Here is a 19,307-nt window from a genome sequence, read left to right as displayed (position 1 = left end):
TGCTATTGTTCATGAAGAAATATGCAACCGTAATAATTACTCAGTAAAATAGCAGGGAAGTGAAAGTCGCTAGATGCGTTGGCGTGACACGCCCTTGGGTGCGAGTGGGACACCTGCCTGCAGGGGGCAGTGTGAGGGGAGTCTCCTCGCGCACAGTCGGGAGCCGCCCCTCTCCGAACGCCGCAGCGCCACTCGTCGGCAGCGTAAGAACAGCCAATCAGGGAAAACGAAAGTAGTGGGAATAGATGGGTTTACGGACTACAGAGATAAACCGAATAACGGCCGTTATTGCTCAAAACGTCCCTGGAAGAGGGAAACGCGCTGCAGTTTATTGTGGCACAAAATAAGGCAGGGGGTGAGATAGCCGGAGTGGAGCCTCACGTGTATTAACGAATTGAGGGACAAAAGAGGGGGTTTACCTCGATCGAGGGTTCGCCCCCGGGCAGCGGCAGCATGTCCAGCCTGCAGAGGCAGATGACATCGGCGGGCTCGGCGCAGACGGTGACTCTGACGGTGGAACAGGCCAAAGGTATGTGTGGGCATGAATAAGGCAAGCAGAGGTCTGTCTTGGGGTTGCTGCCACCTCTGATGTATACCAGGGCGGAGCGGACACCGTAAATTGGACAATTATTATTATTAGGCACTTATAATGCGCATGGCTACCGTGGGGCATCCCAGCGCTATAGTGTAGCGAGCCTTAAACAAAAAAACAGAAAGGCAAAAGCCCCCCCCCCCTCCTTAACAAAGAAGTCAGAAGGATTGTGCAATTAACCAAGTCTTGAGCTGTTTTCGGAATGACATTACCGATTAAGAGGCCCTCAGAGGAGTATTGTATTGTATTGTAATCGTATTTATATAGCGCTTACTACCCCTGACGAGGCGTCAAAGTGCTTTTCGATGAGTAGCACGCTACTCCGGAACCCAACAAGAATAAGTGATGGATTAGTATCGTTAAATAATGAGTATAGTTTTAGTATTATTATGAGTTAATTTGAGCCGCGGATATGAGAGTTTGTTAGTTAGATTGACTGGAGTAATGGAGGGGTGGAGGAGGAAAGAAATCCAGAAGTGTTAATTGGGAGTATATCCTTCATTTACTCAACCCAAAGGTTTTGGATGAGTAAACGGGGGTGGAGGGGGAAGAGTATGTGGAAGGGTTAGGGAGAGCATAGTAGCAGGGTGAGATGAATGCAGGAGAATTTAGTAGGGTTGTGTGGGAGGTCACAGAGGTAGAGTGAGGTTTGGTGAGTTAGATGTGGAAGTTGAGGGAAGAGCTTAGGCAGAGATATTTAGGAGATGAAAGTGGTAGAAGGGATTTGGGATGAGTCAGAGTGAGAATGGAGGATAGAGACATGACATAAGAGTGATGAGTAGATAAGTGTGATAAGATGAGAGCAGGAATTCATAGATATCTAGTATAACAACCCAACCAGGAGCCATGCAATGATACACGAACATGCCAAGCACAGAAACAACATATACATATATATATATATATATATATATATATATATATATATATATATACACACACATACAATACATAATTAGAATCATGGGTAAAAAAATACTTAGACAGGTTTAAAGAGTGTGTGTGTATTTTATTGTTATGACATAGTAGCAATACATATTTTCCAAAGAAACTATAAATAAATAGAAATATACATATAATCTGAAAAAGATATTTATCCACATAGGCATATGCAGTTCATAGTTGTTTGAAAAAGGTGGTTATGAAGGAAAGAGCCAACTCTTGAGTAGTTTTCTGAAGACAAGAAAGTTATCTGTGGCTCTTATAGTTGGGGGTAATGAATTCCATAGTTAGGCTGTTTGGACGGAGAAGGATGTACCATCTATAGTCTTTTTCTTGTATGGTGGTGTTCTAAGGCGGGGTGCCAATCTTGAGCGGAGGGTTCTTTGTTGGATGTATTTGGTAATTTTCTTTCTGATAAAAAGCGGTCCTGTTCCATGTATAGCTTTGTGGGTGATACAAAGCAGCTTGAAAGTGCATCTTCTGGCAACGGGTAACCAGTGTAGTGCTCTCAAGGCAGGGGAGATGTGGGCTTGCGGCTTTATATGTAGTAGTAGCCTGGCTGTGGAATTCTGGATACGTTGTAGTTTTTTCATAACAGATAGAGATGATCCATGGTAGAGGCTATTGGCATAATCCAGTTTGGATAGTACAAGCGAGATAGTAGCTTGCACCTTGTGTGGAAATCCGAGGTGGGGGAAGATGCGTAGGCATAGAGTTCCAAAACTTGGAAACATTGTACTGGAAGGAACGACCACCTCTCCTGGTTCAGTTAACAACAGGGACTCTTACTAAGTAGGCGTTAGAGAAACATAGAGACCGTAATAGATTTCAAGGATTAATCCATGAATGCCCAGTCTTGGGTTTCATGCGGGTAAAAGATCTGCATGCAAGGCAGAAATTTAAATTGATCCTTTGGTCCACCGGTAGCCAATGAAGCGATTTTAGAGCTCGGCGGGCCGACTGACTGACAACAGTCATTCTTAACAAGTATTCCAGGATGTTCTCAGCTTTATGAGCTTTTGTCCTAAGTTATGAATGGATGGGGCAGCAGAAAAATTTATCCATTACCCCCCTCAGTGTTGTCCACTCGAAATGTATTGCTAAATTTATATAGTGCTTCTATATGTGGCGCTGAAGAGCTTGCCCACATAGATAGCATGCTGCACCTTTTAGGGTGTGAGGTTGAAAGATTGTTGACTTTTTTTTTTTTTTAATTGTATGTGGGAAGTGTTTCCATGCTATGCACGAAGATCAGAGATGGGGTTATTGTGAGGCTGTGCGGTGAATGATTAAGTATGAGAGACAAGTGAGCAGTTTATGGTTTTCACTATGTTTGCTTAACTTTTACTGAGCGCTGCCCTTAGGTGGTACCCCTCACAGTGCTTTATGGTATGACTTTGAAACTTCTCATTAAACTTCAGTAAATGATCTCAGTGTTGGATGTGCTCCGTGATGCTGCCAAAAACTTTGCTCAACCAGGTTATCAATTTTATTGTTATTTATTGATGTTGTAATTTTTCATTTTACTGAGCAAATAATGCAGTCCACTTTTCTCCATGTGTGGTGGTAAAATAGGTACGCTGATTTCATAAAATACAGTTGAAAAATCATTGAGACGTCATAAGCCTCCATTGGAGCTCTGCAGTCATGTTCCTGTTTTTGGCGTTTTAATTTCATCTAGAGCTGTGAAACTTTCTTGTGATGTAATCGAACCTTATTGAAACTGCACTTTGAAACTACTGTATTATTAATGTTGTGTGCTGATGTCACTAAGCAGTGATAAAGGTGTACCATGTGATGTCTTAGAACTCTAATTGAAGCTACACTGTTATGTTACGGGTAGTTAAAGTTGACACTGAGCATTGTTAAAGGTTCCCTGTGATGCAATTGAATTCAGTTGATGCTGCTTCATGATGTCATACATCTAGAAACTTTTAGCCTTTGGGTGATGATATACAGCTATTTTAAGGCTGCCTTATGTTTGGCTAAAGGTACCCGGGGACAAGCCCCACCCCCACCCCCTTTGAATTGTGAAAGAATGTGTCATGGGCTGCTAGTTTTCATTTTATGGTATCCTAGGAATTAATGTGTTCTCCTTTTTGATAGTATAACTGGCGTGGATGACTGGCGTACTTGGAGAACTCTTGCATCTGGTTACCCATATTAAGTAGATTCTCCTAATTAGTGTTTTGGAATTGATGTGCTCTCGATTGCTTAAGACTTCACATCATAGACATTCATGCACTTACTTCTGCAAATTCTCGCTAGTTTCAAGATGTTGTTTTTAAAGCTCAGGGGATTACCAGTCCTAGATGAATTTTTAATAAGTCTTGTAGATATGTGCACAAAAACCATACTGATTTTATTTCTGGCAGCGAAGGCACTGCTGCTTTGAGTAGAATTTGGAATGCATCTTACTATATGTGCAGTGTTGTTTGTCAAACTGAGACAGACAGTTTTTGGTCTTCTCTTGTGGTGGTGGAAATACATTGTTGTGATGTGGTTTGGTGGAATTTGATAAATTACAGTTATAGCTATGGAAGTTCATTCTGTAGGTTGCTGGATTGCCCTATATTGCTTGTTTTTGAGATGGGGACAATTTGTGGATTGAAGGCATCCATTGTGATCTTTAATCATTAGATTTTATGCCTTAGGTATAGGTAGTCTGCAAGCCTCAAGAAATCTACTCGCCCACTCGCTTTGTTGAGTCCGATTTTATCAGGGCAAGCTTTTTTTATTGCCCACTTGCTGGTCTGGTCAGGGAGCTCAAACTACAAAGAACAGGTGTTATGCTCAGTCAGAAAGTGAATGAGCAATAAAGATACCTTTACGTCTTATCTTCTCTCATTTGATGTGCATTCAAGGACAGAGGTCAGATGTCATTTTATGTCCTCTTACAAATTGCTGCTTATTTTAACATGGAGATTGGTGCTTACAAAATTCTACAAAAAAATACAAAAGAAAAGTAAAGTTGACGATTGTCAGATAGTCAACTTGCTGGGGTGTAAGATGTTATTATTTTCTAACACAGCATTTAAATAGTTTGTAAATTAACTGTACAAATATTTCAATATATATTTCAGGAGTCATGCAAGTACTTTTTTGTAATCCTGAAGTTGTGATGAAAACAAATATTTTAATAGGATCAAATAAATCGAATATTTTACAGGGGTATGTACTAATGATAAATATTTTCTAAAACACAATTTCCATATTGTATTTTTTGTACGCTTATTATTGTTTGTTCGTTAAATATTGTTATCAATAAAACTGCATGTCAGTGGGAAAGTTTGTGTCCATTACTATGGAAATGTGCTGTCTATAAATGACAGTGCCCTACTACAACATGCTTTAATATTATATTTATTAAAAGGGAGTCTTTTTAAACATAAACTGAGAATCAATCCTGTCCCTGCCCTAATGACAATGCTGTTCGTGAACTAAGAGGCAAGTCTGTGGCCATGTATACCCTATAACTGGGCTAGAATTTTATTAAACAGAGAACAAAAATGGAGTCTATTAGATCAAATGCAATAGAACAATGTATAGGGTTTTACAAATAGCTGTGAGGTAGTCTCTGATACGACCATGGGTGTGAGAGAGGAATGGAGAGCAGAGTGAGATTTGCATGTTGTCCTTGTAGAGGTGGAAATCATGTCAAATCAGGTCATGTTTAGAGATCAACTTAACCAGACTGAACAACAACCTTTTTTGAGGGTAGGGAATACTTGAATGAAGATGAGAGGTATGTTGGAGAGGCTGTGGCGGTGTAGTTGATTGCTGAAGTACATTGATAAAGAAAGGGATGACAAACTGAATGGTTTGTTTAATTAAATGGTCAAAGGTAGGCATGTTGAGTCTTGAAATCAGTTCTGTGGAAGATGTTGGTCGAAGGGAGAGCTTATTGTGCCATTTGAGTGATAGTGGGGAGGTGAGAATAAGTGAGCTGGAGAGGAGCAAGATGCTTGTAAATGTGCACATTATGAGCCAGCAGTGAAGAGGTTATATTTATATGTTTGATTATTGTGCTACCTTGAAGAGCATATAGGGAACTGATGGCCTGGGATAGTCGTTAGCAGGGCTGTGATCTAGTCAGAGGTGATAATGGTCATTGAAAGCTATTGTTCAAGAGTGAGAGCGTCACAAAGGTGGGTAGGATTGTAGAATATTCACCATCTCCAGACGAGTATGTGAATTTGAGTTTTGATGTAAATTTCACGTTTTTAGATCGAGACTAAGCATGCAGCCTCTTGTATACTTTTAATATACTGATACTTCCGAGGGCTTAAAGCCATTCCATTTGTTTGTTTCAGTGTCATTTAAACATCCTTACTTGCCAGTGGTCAGGCATGCCTCTTTGTCCCTCCTTTTTAGGTTGAGCGTTAGCGTTCGACCTGGTGTACACTTATACTGTGGGTTAAAGCAATTTTATTGGTCGGTTGCTGTGTCCTTTAAAAATTCTTGCTAGCTAGTGGTCAGTTCTGCCTTTTTCTCCCTCCTTTTTCTGTTTCGGAGCAGTGACCTTCTACTGCATAGATCCACTTTGTTTCTCTATCTGTTGCTGTGACAGATTTGTTTTCCATTTTTTCAGTGGTCTCCTTTCTCTGTGTGTGTGTGTGTGTGTGTGTTTTAAGCTGGTAGGTGCCTGCGTTTTATTGCAGCAGTTTTATTTTTATTGTAGCATTCCATTCCTCCCATGTTGCTGACATTTGTTTTGGCTTTAGTCTTTGTAGGCTCCTAAGATAAGCTTATTTTACTTAACAGATTGCTCAGAAAATAAGCGTATTTTATTAAACAAACATCATGCTCTCCCATCGCATCGCAGTGTGTCTCTTTCTGTCTCTGTCTCGCTCTCTCCCTCTCTCATTTTCTCTTTCTTTCTCTCGCTCTTTTTCTTTCTTTTTCTCTCTTTCTCTTTTTTCTCTCTTTTCCCTCCCTACCAGCACTCATGACCTCCCACACAGGGCATTGCTTATTTCCTTTATAGGCTCCTTAGATAAGCTTATTTTACTTAACAGATTGCTCAGAAAATAAGCGTATTTTATTAAACAAACATCATGCTCTCCCATCGCATTGCAGTGTCTCTCTTTCTGTCTCTGTCTCTCTCTCTCGCTCTCATTTTCTTTCTTTCTCTTGCTCTTTTTCTCTTTCTTTTTCTCTCTCTCTCTTTCTCTAGTTCTCTTTTTTTCTCTCTTTTCCCTCCCTACCAGCACTCATGACATCCCACACAGGGCATTGCTTATTTCCTTTATTGGGCCATACATCTTCACAGGCTGCATTGCTAACTTCATAAGAGTGTTGTGTGTGGGAGGGCTATGCAGTACAGGATTGGACAGTGTGTCCGTGGGAGAGCTGTGCAATAGAGGCTGTTGTCAAAAGCGCTTTCCTTCGGAGGATAAACTTTATGGAAAATCCAGTAACTCTGAAAAGATTAGTATATTTTTTTTGTTTTTTTGTTAAATTATTTTTTATTTAAAGTTGTTTAGAAATCTAACTTCCAAGGTATGTTAATTGTATTGTATAGCGCTCTGACTAAAAGTGCATGGTGCCGAATGGCAAGATCCATTACTTTTGTCAACATTACAAGTGCTTTAAAAATAAAGCCTGCCGTACAGTCTTCAATAGCTTATATTTATATAAAAAGGATATAGCTAAAATGAAAATGTACATGGTGAATGAATGAAAACTAGTGTTAAAAAGCAACCAGCGAGGCGTTAATTGCAATACGTATTTGCAGTAAGGACGTGTGAGTTGTTATTATTGGGATTATTATTGTTAATAATAATAATAGCTTTCAGTAAAGTGCTTCGAGGCTGTACGAATGCGGTAGTGGCCAAAAATGAAGGATTATTGCAAAAAAGTGAGATGTTGTTCCGTCCCGGTAAAAGACTTATCAGGTTCGACAGCTGAGTCAAAAATTTAAATCAAAATGATTTGTTGTGCAAATTGCAGAAAGCGGATTGTAGTCCCTAATATGGGGCCTCACCTCAACAAAAATAAGGATTTCATAAAAACATCAAATTGCCGAATGTTTTCACAAATTTTAGGGATGCAGGTAACACAAGAGCTGAGCTTTAAGTGCACTGAATACTTTGCCATTAATAGCCGATGTAATAAAATAAAACTACTGGCAAATATACGTTTTTGTTTTTCAGTTTGTGTCATAGACTACAAAAAAATCATAAGTGTCATAAATCTTTTAATTTTTTATTTATTATTCCCACTAATAATAATACGTTTATTTTATTTTTAGCACGTTTTACCAATATTTTGAAACAATAGCACTGCAGCATGTGAAAACGAAATAGAAAGCCCGCGGTTACTAAAACCTTTAATTTCAGAAATATATGTCTATCAAGTGCTCAGTGTTGGGTTAGCAGATGAGCACAACAATTTTCTAATATATTTAAAATTTATTTTTCTTAAACGTGAAGTCTCCTCTCTTATCGTACATATTTTGCTGCCCGGCTATCGATAAAAAAAAAATTCCTTCCGCAAAACAACGGTCTGTGATTCTTCATGGGATCTATCAAGGATGACTCCAAAAGTCAGTTTTTCTTAACATTTTCTTGTTCAGTTTTATTAAAATGTAAATCTGCTGATTGCCCGAGGCTCCACAGCGCCTTGAATCACATTGCGAGGTGCTCTTCCCAAAAAGGGGTGTGAACTACAAGCGACAAAACCACTCGGCGATGTCCTTTCTGGTCCAAGCACTACTGATACGAAGTGTCCCTGAGCTCTTCTCTGCTGACTTTGGCGACGGTTACACACTCTGCTTCCCCCTCTTTTCCAAAATGGTGTGATGCTGGGCAATCATCGAATCGCATTGTTACTTGGTTAACTTCTATTTCAGAATTGTGAGCGCTCGGAAACAACCTTGATAATAAGCATCATGGACAATATCGTTAACCTTGACTTTGTCATTCCGACCATGTCGAGGCCCTAGGGTTCACACAAACCCTCTCTTGAAAAAAACATGTCTCTTGGAATGTAAAATTATGGCGCTGTGCCCCTGAAGACGGTATTGTGAATAGCAGTGTCGTCGACTGTAAACGGTCGTCTAAGCCGGCTAATAACTTGTTTTTCCACAACGGCTGGAAGTGTGAAGGCTTCAGGACAAACATGGCAGTTGTGTCAGTGTTAAGTGATGGTATCATTTTTAGAATTTTCAACGTTGAGCTTCGATATAGCACATACCCAACGCCAGAGAGTAACAGAGATTTTAACATAGAACATTTTTATTTTAGCTGGTGCATCACACAACATATGTGGCCGCTTTACACAGGGCAGGGTGCTGGTGGGGTCCAATGGGGACTTTGGTACATAGCTGTGGATGTGAGACGAGGGTGGGATGCAGATGGGGTGTAACGTGTAGCTGGGACAATACTACATTCCACACTACTCCGTCCTACAGCATATTTACCTTTGACACTCACGATTTGGGTTACAAGGAAATACAATGAGTGGCCCAGAATCACAGTATTTGTCAAGTGCATGAGCCAGGATTAGAACTCTGATAATTGTGTTCCAGCGTTAAATAGTACGCATAATAGCATAGAGAATAATATATCCAAATTACACAGTGCGTTGCCCCATACTCCTGTACTGTTTTGTAGATTTACATAGCTCTTACTAGTCATGGTGAGGTGCTGAGACGCTTTGGTGATAGGGCAGTGAATAATTCTGAACCCAATGGCATTTGTTTAATTCTGGAGAACTGTGTTGGTCCTGCAAGCATTCCATCATTTCACATGCATGTTATCCAGGGATATCGCCACAGCAAGCTCTCAACCCACTGCGCTACCAACTACATTGGTGACCCATCGCTGTTCAGTGTAGTTACTATCAAATGGGTACACAGACAGAGGGTGAGTCAATGAAAAGAGAGTATTGTTTGTGAAAATGTTATGACTTCCCAGAATGCAGGTCGGCCTGAATTATTGAGGTCACCTATGGATTCAACGCTTCCTTCAAACTATGGTGCGGGGAAGAGGTGTCTGATGGGAAAGTAAGACTTTTCCGTTGGCAAAAACATGTTCTAAATATAAATGTGAGCTCCAAAATGCACAGGAGCCTTTGTTGCCTTCTACCAATAGAACAAGCTAACTTGTGGCTTGTTGTACTGAGGTCCCCAGATCTCCACACACAGGATGCAAATATGAGCGGTAAAGATAGATAGATACAAGCCTAACACCACAGGAAAACCTATAAACAGTTCCCATTGGAGCAGAGATGCAAGGCCCAAGGCGTAGATACCATATGCAAAGCATTCTGGGTGGACAGCAGATTGAATGCCTACACCACTGACAAAAACCTGGGACTAGGACAGCCATGAAGACTCGACGATGTTAAAATGGGGCGGTCTGGTGGATCCTGGTTCCAAAGTATGTTAGAACCTACACGAGGGAAGCCAAGAACATTTCTGTCTAAAAACTCACATCCGCCACCACTGGTTTGGAAAGTAGCTGAAAGCATTGAATTTCAAACAGCACGTCTACGCATTTTTGCTTAACATGGCCCATTGTAATTATGCGGCAGGGTAGGACCATATTCAAATTTTGTAAACTAAATTATGTGGCAAGAAAAGGTAAATGTTAAGTGTAATGCACACGTTTCATGTTGACACTTAGGTGAAGAATCTCTGGGTCACCAATGGTAGCTGAAATTTTAAGGATTTATTCATAAAAAGATGCAGTGGGTCACGTATAACAACTAATTAAAACAACAAGTTATTTCCTCCAAACTTGATATGGCGTAGGGCTTAAAGTTATAGCAAAAACTAACTGGAGTTGCTTTGGGTAAGCAACTGCCTTCAGGTGTAGCTGTCATTCTTGCAACACGTGCAGTGGCATTGGTAACGGGGTTGAGTAGCCCAATGCACCACAATAACCAAACAGACATAGGACACTTTCATTGCTGGTACTAAGCCTCGGGTACACTTGCTGGGGCATTGCATATGATTTTGCCATTGAAAGGACACAATGAGCCCTTTTAGATTTTTTTTTTTTTTTTTAAAGATGTATTTAAAATAAAAATAAATCCTTATTTTCCGCAGCATTTATATTCACAGGAAACATTCTTGCAGAAAAGCACCTTAATAAAAATGTCCAGGACTTCACGACTGGTACTTCAGAAGCCAGTCCGTTTTTAGGTCGAGCATGGAAGTGCCCTGACCTGTTGTAATCTATCTGTGGGCTTTTAACCACACCCACTGCACGCCCATCACTATCAACACGTTCATGGGATTGCCTTTCAAAAATCCTTTATTACCATTGGTAAATGCTTTGCGTTTGTCCGTTCTTTGGGGCAGATTTGTTACTGCCTTGGACACTGACCCTGTTACATGGCTGATTGCACGATTACCGATACGTCTGACTGTGAGCAAACTTCTTTTTCCTTTTGTGTCTCTCCTTACCGCTCATGGCCGCTGTGGTGCTTTGAATCGGCTGTCTTCTGTTAACTGTTTTACTTTTCATTTTCAGTTTATGTGGCAAGAAAAGTCCAGTTAGGAATTTACAACGCCAATAGCTCTAACTCGAGCTAACGCTAGACCCATTGCATTGCAAATGCTTGTTCTCTTTGGAAGCAGGGACTTACTACTGTATAATTACGCTTTGTCATGCTTATCTGTTCTTTGGGATTTTTTTTATCTTGGTTTCCTGCTCATGTTCGGTGAAGCTCCCTTTGCATTTCGACAGCATTCTTGCTCTCAGCTAACGTAACCATGTTGTTCCTGTTTACATTTGACATGCTTTACTTACTCTAGCATTCTCTGAGTGTTTGCTTTTTCCAGCCAGCATATTACTGTTGTCTCCCCTCCCTCATAATCTGAAGGCACATCATAAAAACTTGCACAAAACGGGCGCTGTGCTTCATTTTTCAGCACAGCGCCCAAAAGTCATTGGGGATGTGTTCAGTTCATGATTGCAGGGTGCAGGACCTTATGTGACCAAAATAGGACCCAGGAGACACCTAGGGACAGCCTGTGGTACTGCACCCTTTCCCTGCTTCGTGCACATTAGAACAGTAAATGCACCTGGTTTTTTTCAGCCATTTGCTTTTATGACTGTTTATTTTGCTTAAGATTACAAATGTTGGCTCATTTTACTTGTATTGTTTATTTAGTTTAAATACACAATTCGCACAGTTCTGTTATTGGTTTTGGAATGTTTTCTTTTCGCCGGGTTTCAGATTTTGTGCTTATATTGAAGGAATTCCTAGTCGTTTAGTGCTCACGTTGTTACAGTTCCGACACAGTAATCATCTTCTATGTGTGTTTTTCTCTGATTTGCTTTATTTTATAATTTATGTATTAACCTTCTGTGCCACCTTACGATAAACTCAAAACTTCTACTAGACAGATTCACAATCTCTCACCAGAAAGAAAATTAATCACAGTTATGTTGACATTTTTATTGTTGCCTGAATATAGCTGGTGGCAAGAAACCCCAACAGCAGGTTCTTTTAAAATTATAATACAAAAAAACTGCACCCCCACCTGAAGTTAACACCCTGTGTGTTGGCACCTGTTGCACCGCCCACAGCCGGCACTGTTTACAACCTAAACACTGATGGAAATGTAACAGTTTCTCGCGCAGCTTCATTTCATACATTTTTTACATGGCATTTTCAGCTCACTATGCCATTTTTTCAAAATTTATGTTGCTGTGCTTAGAACTTCCTGAATGGGTTGTGTGTTTTAATCCGAATTGCTTTTTTAACAATGTTGCTGTTTTTATTTTTATTTTGGCATTTTGCAAATAAACTCTACTGTGTGTTTTTTTTATTTTTTATTTAAAGGATTTAACAATTTCAGGAACAGGGCGTTTTACAAAGTAAATCACTTGATTGTTAAATTCCAGTGGAAAAAAACCTCACTTTTTTTCTGTGTTGGTGTCGCCTTACAATAGTACCTTATGTGACCAAAAGAGGTCCCAAGGGACACCTAGTGACAGCCTTTGGTACTGCACCCTTTCCCTGCTTCGTGCACATTAGAACGGTAAATGCAGGTTTTTTTCAGCCAGCATATTATAACTGTAAAAGCTTTAACATAACCAAGCACCTTTCACGTGCTTTGCCTAATGTAGCATTCTCTCTGAGTGTTTGCTTTTTCCAGGATGTTGTTACTTACTGTTTTTCAGCCGTCATATTACTCTTGTCTCCCCTCCTGCTTAACCTTAATGCACAGCATATAACTTTTCACAAAACGAGCGATGTGCTTAATTTTTCTGCCCGGCACCCAAAAGTCACTGGGGGTGTATCCAATTCACGATTGCAGGGTGCAATACCTTATGTGGCCAAAAGAGGTCCCAAGGGACACCTAGGGACAGTATGTGAAACTGCACCCTTTCCCTGCTTTGTGCCCATTAGAACGGTAAATGTTGCAGGTTTTTTTCAGCCACTATATTATAAGTCTTAAAGGGTTAAGGTAACCATGTTGTTCCTGCTTATATTTCACATGCTTTACTTAATTCTGCATTTTCTGAGTGCTTGCTTTTTCCAGGGTGTTATTACTTACTTTTTTTTTTCAGCCAGCATATTACTTTTGTCTCCTCTCCCTCGTCGCTTATTTCCCATTTTCTGGTTCTTCAGTACCGCAAGGTGATACGAATGGCAGTAGCGCTATGCAAATATCCTCACTCCACTGCATACAAAAAACAAAAGTTTAAAAAAAAATGCTGTTTTCAACTCCAAGAGCTCTAACTTTCACAGCTGCGTGACCAATTGCATTGCAGATGCGTGTTATATAACATAATGCATAGCTAGGTCCCAGTACTCTTTACAGTTAAACTGGCGCTGGAGACATCTCTATAAAGAGAACAGGAAAACATTGTATCTAAGATCTGTGATATGTTAACTATCGGAAGGTGTGCAAAATGTCACAATTGATAAAGTACATAATGAGAAGTTAGAGTGAAAAGAAGAGGCAGGAACACAATGAAGAATTGAAAGGATTTTTCGATAAGGATGGATAATTTGGGCTGTGGGAAAACTCGGAAGCAAGTTACGAAAGCAGCCCTTGAGAACAAAGCAGGTGAAATTGATTTGGAGGATAGTGCACGAGTGGGGGTTTATAAGAAGCAAAAACATGAGAGGATAGAGCTGAAGGGTGAGAGAAGTCATGAAAGGTATGTTTAGGACTGATGAGTGTTGAAGTACACATGGTGGATTTAGTCAAGGAATGCAGGGATAGATCCAACAGATTGTTTTCCTTTTTGATTAGTGTCAGTTGCAGCAGCTGGGGGGGCGGGGAGGAAAGTGGAGAGATTAACATGCGTGGCTAGGCCATGGGCAGGAGTTGACTGGTTGTTGATTAGGCAAGAGCACGTGTGAGTGATTGAGTGAGCGAATGTGATAGAAGTTAATTTTGCATTTTTTTTTTAATGACTTCTAAATTGTCAGGAGGGTTGGTGGGATGGTGATGAGGCCAAGATGCTGTCAACGTCTTTGATTAAGACTCCACTTTTTGACTGGGGGTGAAGTACAATGACTAAGGGGCGGAACAGTGCAATGACAATGACTTGGCTAGTTTCCCTTTGGGGGCATAAGAGGATGGGGGCAGGTATATTAGTTATTCATCTGTTCGAGAGGAAACAAACTCTTCAAGAGTTGTGAGCCATGTGTGCTGAGCGAGTGAAGATGTAATGCTCGTTCTTGAGAACGGTGTTGGTTTTACAATATTTGGAATGAATCTATATTGTGGATCTACCATTGTAATGAAGTAGTAGATGAGTCTAGAAGAGGAAGATGCGCATATGAGACACATTTTTGAAAGGCCCGAGTGGAGGTCAATGGACACAACAAGTAAAATACAACATGGGAGGAGGAGGATAACAGTTGTTTAGGGAGGGAACAGATTATTTGTGTCTGGTGGATGGACTTGAAATTTTCATGGGTGGAATCATGGTTTATGGCGTTACTCGCTTCGGAGGTGTGACATCTGTGTATCTGGCAATGAGGGGGCAACGGTTCAGGGATATTATCTCTTGGACAGAGGTTATGTAGAGAGGAGCTGACCGCCTGTGTCAGATCAGTACTACATACAAGCCTAAACAATGTCATAGCTATAACTTTTAAACTTTGCTGTGAGCTTATTGAACCCTGTTAAAATCGATGTCCTAGAGCGCTATTAAATCTGATCTGCTCAACGATGAACACTAGATCTATTAAAGTTTACCAGTAACTTTATCAGGCTCTGCTAAAGCCAAACTGTGATGTCAGCAACCTGTGTACAATCTCACGTTTGATGCCAGTGAGTTTTGTCTGTGCAGTTGACTGGATGCTCCTTATTGATAGGTTGCAGGTAAGGCCTCCCAGATCCTCCATTCTGCCATTTCCCTGCCTGCACTTTACCTACTGACAATATGATCTTCAGATTGTACCTTTACTCGATTTTTAATTTTTTAATTTTTTTTTATCTTTATCCCTGCTTTGCAGTGGTCCTTGTGGAGGTGATGAAGGCCTTCAGTTCCCCAGAGAACACCCTGCGCATGGACGAGGCACGCGACAATGCCTGCAATGACATGGGGAAGATGCTCCAGTTTGTGTTGCCCGTAGCTACCCAGATCCAGCAGGAGGTAATCAAGGCCTATGGCTTCAGCAATGATGGTGAAGGTAAGTGGTTGAGAGAGCTTGAGGGTCATGCAGACGGTCCAGAGAGTCAGTGCGCAGACCTAGAGTTGGGTTAAATTAATGTATGTGAATCTGAAGAAATGTCTAAGGTGTCACACAGTGTTTGCTGCAGATCCATACTATAAAGCAGGGCATGAGATCCTCAAGAGACCTTTCCCATGCCTCACCAGTAGTCCTTGTTGGAGATGAGGTCCACGACCAACATCTGTCAAAGTTAGTTGCAGAACTGCTGTTGGACTGCAACCTGGCAGGGAAGAGGATTAACTAAGTCACAAGAGTGTGTTGCAAAGTTGTGGTCAGACTGAGATGAAGGGACATCTCTGGGATCACAAAGTCAGGGCTAGGAAGAAATGGGACTCACCCAACTTCACACAAACCCCTTTTTTTGACTGAGGCACAGAAAGATTTTGTTGGCTTTAGAGACTGGTCTAAACCAAGGCACTGGATGACGTGGTGGGGAAGGAGTGGTGTTATTGAGGTCACAAATGAAGTGGTTGCATTGTAACTAATGTACAGTAGTGTGAATGGACTCACTTGAAGTCATATAGACAGTGACCTGTACTGAAGAGTTTACACTAAGTCTCGGGGAAGTGACTGGACCAGCAGTGGCTTTCGGCAGGCACCTTGGGACTGTAAGCAGCGTCTAGATTACTGAGCAAGATGATCTCTCTTGTGGGAAGCTTGAGATGGTTCCCCATGCCTAACTATTGATTGCGTAAATAAAGACTACTAAACATGCATTCCCAAAATGTCTTCCTTCGTAATATCTCCTTATCTTGGTATCAAGCCTCTCCTCCCCAGTATTGTATTGTATGTGTTAGAATGGTAATTTATTTCAGTTCTGAGAGACGTTAGAAGCGATTTTGCATGGATTTAGCAAATAAGTGCAAATCAGGTTTTTCTTGTATTTGACTGAGGTTTGCCATGCTGTTCGTACTGTGTTTTTGTGAAACCATGCACCTCTGCTGCCAGTGTTGTACCTGTTTATTTGTGAACACTCCTGTTGCGTGTACTGCACCTATTGTGTACTGAGGAATTCAGTTTTGACTGCCTCTGCTACACCAGAAGCAGCTTTTCAGAAGGAACAAGAGATAGGCCGGTCAATTGAAAATGCTCTTTTATGGCAGATTCCCACCACCAAGCACTCTCACTGGCTCCTTTTGTTTGTTTCTGTGTCCCTTTTTGTAGGTGTCTTGAAGTTTGCTCGTTTGATCAAGTCCTATGAGTCCCAAGACCCCGAGATCGGAGCTATGTCTGGAAAACTAAAGTCTATGTTCCTGCCACCTATGACGGTGCCCCCTCAAGGAGGCACTGCCATTTCTACATCATGAAACAACGGACAGCTAACACTTATGTCTAGTGCTTAAAAGCGGACGTGATATGTACTGAAGGCTGTCACATGGACTCTTACTTGTCACCTATCAAACTACTTCACGGCACATGTGCTGGAATTGGACCATTCTTTTAACATGGGCAGAACTGGAGTGTTTGGCTGTTTCTTGATTTGCTGTGGTTTTTATATTTTTACTATTTGTGTAATATTCTAAAATATTAAAACATTATCAGATGTGCACCTCTGTCAAGATATTCCCTTGGTTCTTTCAAGTACAAAGTATGATCTTCAAACTTTGAGCCATGTCGGGATTGTTGTTCACCAACCACAGAAACGTTAACGAGGAGATTTGGCTGAATAGCCTAGTGCTATTAACGGCTAGGCTGTCTGTCATTACGCAGCATGGAGAGTTCAGGGACAGTTCTTAATCAGATTGGGAGGCGCTCCGCAGTATGGCTTTCATATATTCATGTGCATGCCTACTCCTTCAACTGCTTACAAGGTGCAAAAGTGAGTCTCTAAAGGCCTGTTGAGAGTTATCGGTAAATGTGGGGGCCCTTTAGTCCTCTGCAGCAGGCATACTAGGTGGTAAGAGGCTCTCTGGCTGAGGACCCCCAGCTTTGAGTGGTCTCCAGCAGCCTGGCAAGGACACCTTTACCAAGTATGTTGATACAAAGGATGAATTGAGTCTCTTAAGATATTGTACGATAGTACCTGCATGCGTTTAATGAATAAGTGTTCATACCATTGTTGGCATTGTTCTAATTGAATGGGACCAGTGTCTTGCATGCTTTATATATTGACTTGTGGAACTCAAGGGCACAAGACTGGTCCCTTTTAAAGTTTGGCTGTAAACTATGAGGAAATTATTTGATGGGTTTCACAAGACGTGAATTGCAGGGCAAAGAGTAGCTAGATACATCACATATACTTAATTTGGAAAAAAATGTACTCCACATTGCCCACTTCTGTAAGCAAGGTGGACTGGTCATGGAACGGGTAAATACAGTCTAATAGTGTAGCAAAGCAGAAAAACAGCTAAAGCCATCAGTGAGCTTACCAGCCCCGTAAGACGCGTACATGCCAACATTAAAACAAAAAAGTATGAGTTTAAAAAATAATCCCCCCCCAAAAAATCGGGGTCTTCATGTTCCCTCTAGGGGCTTCATTTTCCCAATTGACATACATTGAAGCCATTGCAATTTCAGACGATCGACAGATAAAATTAAGCTATTTTTGACCTAAAAATTTGGTATTTCCTGGGCTGGGTCTGTTGGCATGTATGAAGATGCATCCTGTGGACAGCACAGAGTATCAGCTTGTTTTCAAAATACCATCAAGAAATACAAGAATTTAAATACCACCATAAATTCCCTTGCTGTTAGTGCCCACTGCTGTGCTGAACTATGAAAGGCGGTTATAAGAGTACGCCCAGTACCACATCTTGAATCCAAACGACAATCTCAAACTGATTGCATGGCTTTGACATTCCTCAGTTATTATACACTTTGTCACCTGCTTTGCTGTGATATTTTATGTTAACGGAGATTTGCATAGTACTGCATTTCCATTAAACATCATAGTAACACTGGCATGATTGTGGGTAGCCAATTGAAAAATAATCAGGCTGATACCTATGTTTATTTCATTTTTCAGTCTAGTGAGGTTGTACTGCAATCCTATTATGTATTCTGGGTTGCCTACATTCAAGAAAACTTTGTGGGCTTGCAGAATTTTTTACACTGATTCTTCCACACTGGTGTCTTTTCTCCGTGTGCTTTGACACAGGAAGCTACAACAGCTTGTTTAGGTCGATTAGTAAACAGAACAGCAATAAAAAGCAAAGGAGTGAAATAGTGCCATGAGGGGTGGAGTGGTTTAAGGGCACCTGCTCATTATATAAAGTAGGAAGTAGCAAGCAGTGGAATGGGGTGAGGGAACCGCTGTTTTTAAATTTTTTTAAAAAAGAGAGATGGTAAAGAGGTCATGCTCCAGAGAAGGTACAAGCACAAGATGGACTAGATCGAACAAGGAAAGCCACTGATCAAGAAAGAAGAGTGAAGGGAGAGCCAACCAATGGCAAGCACTGGGTGAGCTGTAGATTGCGCTGCCTGGTAGGAGAGACCTAAAAAAAGATACATGGAATAGGGAGAAGGGCAGCGTGTTTTAGGGGAGCCAATGAAGGCCAATACAGCTTTGCTTCTGGGATGAGGCCAACCTCCTTGATGGCATAGCCGCTCTCATAACCGTACACATGTTGCCTTCCGCTGTTCTTCGCAAACAACAGAAAACGTTTCAGGAAAGGACAGCAGAGAATTATAAAAAAAATAAAGTAGGTGGTGAGATGGGAGAAGAACTGGTAAAAAGCCGCTGACTGGAAAAACACTGATGGGGATCTTATTGTGATGTTCGTATGCAAACCAAAGACCTTCAAGGTATGAGTCCCACATAAATTAAGCAGAACTCTGAGCTTTACCGAGCCAGTTGGAGGATAACTGGTCCTTTATATGAGAACATCTACAACACCACCAACACTCAGAAACTTCCACATCAAATGTCTGTTGTTGTAGCAGAATTTTCACCTTCATATGTCTGTTTTTCCTAAAAGAATATTGTTAGCAACAGCCCAACACTATGCACACTGACTTACAACACTGGTAAATCCTTTCGCCATTTAGGATCGGCAAATACTATTGATGCCAAACTAAATAATGTTCAAAAGCATTTTACCATTTCAGGGCTATACCACAGCTTTGGATTGGATAAAATACCACCCAATCCAACCGTGGTGTAAGCAAAGCAGCTGCT

General features: G+C 41.0%; 1 protein-coding gene across 1 annotated transcript; it reads left to right on the top strand.

Moving 5' to 3' along the window:
- Nucleotides 1-215: 215 nt before the first annotated feature.
- On the top strand, nucleotides 216-16,737 carry C7H12orf57 (chromosome 7 C12orf57 homolog). Its single transcript, XM_069243050.1, has 3 exons — nucleotides 216-529; nucleotides 14,972-15,148; nucleotides 16,355-16,737. The coding sequence occupies exons 1-3, from the start codon at nucleotides 454-456 to the stop codon at nucleotides 16,495-16,497; spliced, it is 396 nt and encodes a 131-aa protein (XP_069099151.1). The 5' UTR covers nucleotides 216-453; the 3' UTR covers nucleotides 16,498-16,737.
- Nucleotides 16,738-19,307: the final 2,570 nt, after the last annotated feature.

This window comes from Pleurodeles waltl, chromosome 7 (genome assembly GCF_031143425.1).
Source record: "Pleurodeles waltl isolate 20211129_DDA chromosome 7, aPleWal1.hap1.20221129, whole genome shotgun sequence".
NCBI lineage: Eukaryota > Metazoa > Chordata > Amphibia > Caudata > Salamandridae > Pleurodeles > Pleurodeles waltl.
Note: the sequence above shows the minus strand (reverse complement) of the source record. Positions and strands in the feature narration are given on the sequence as shown.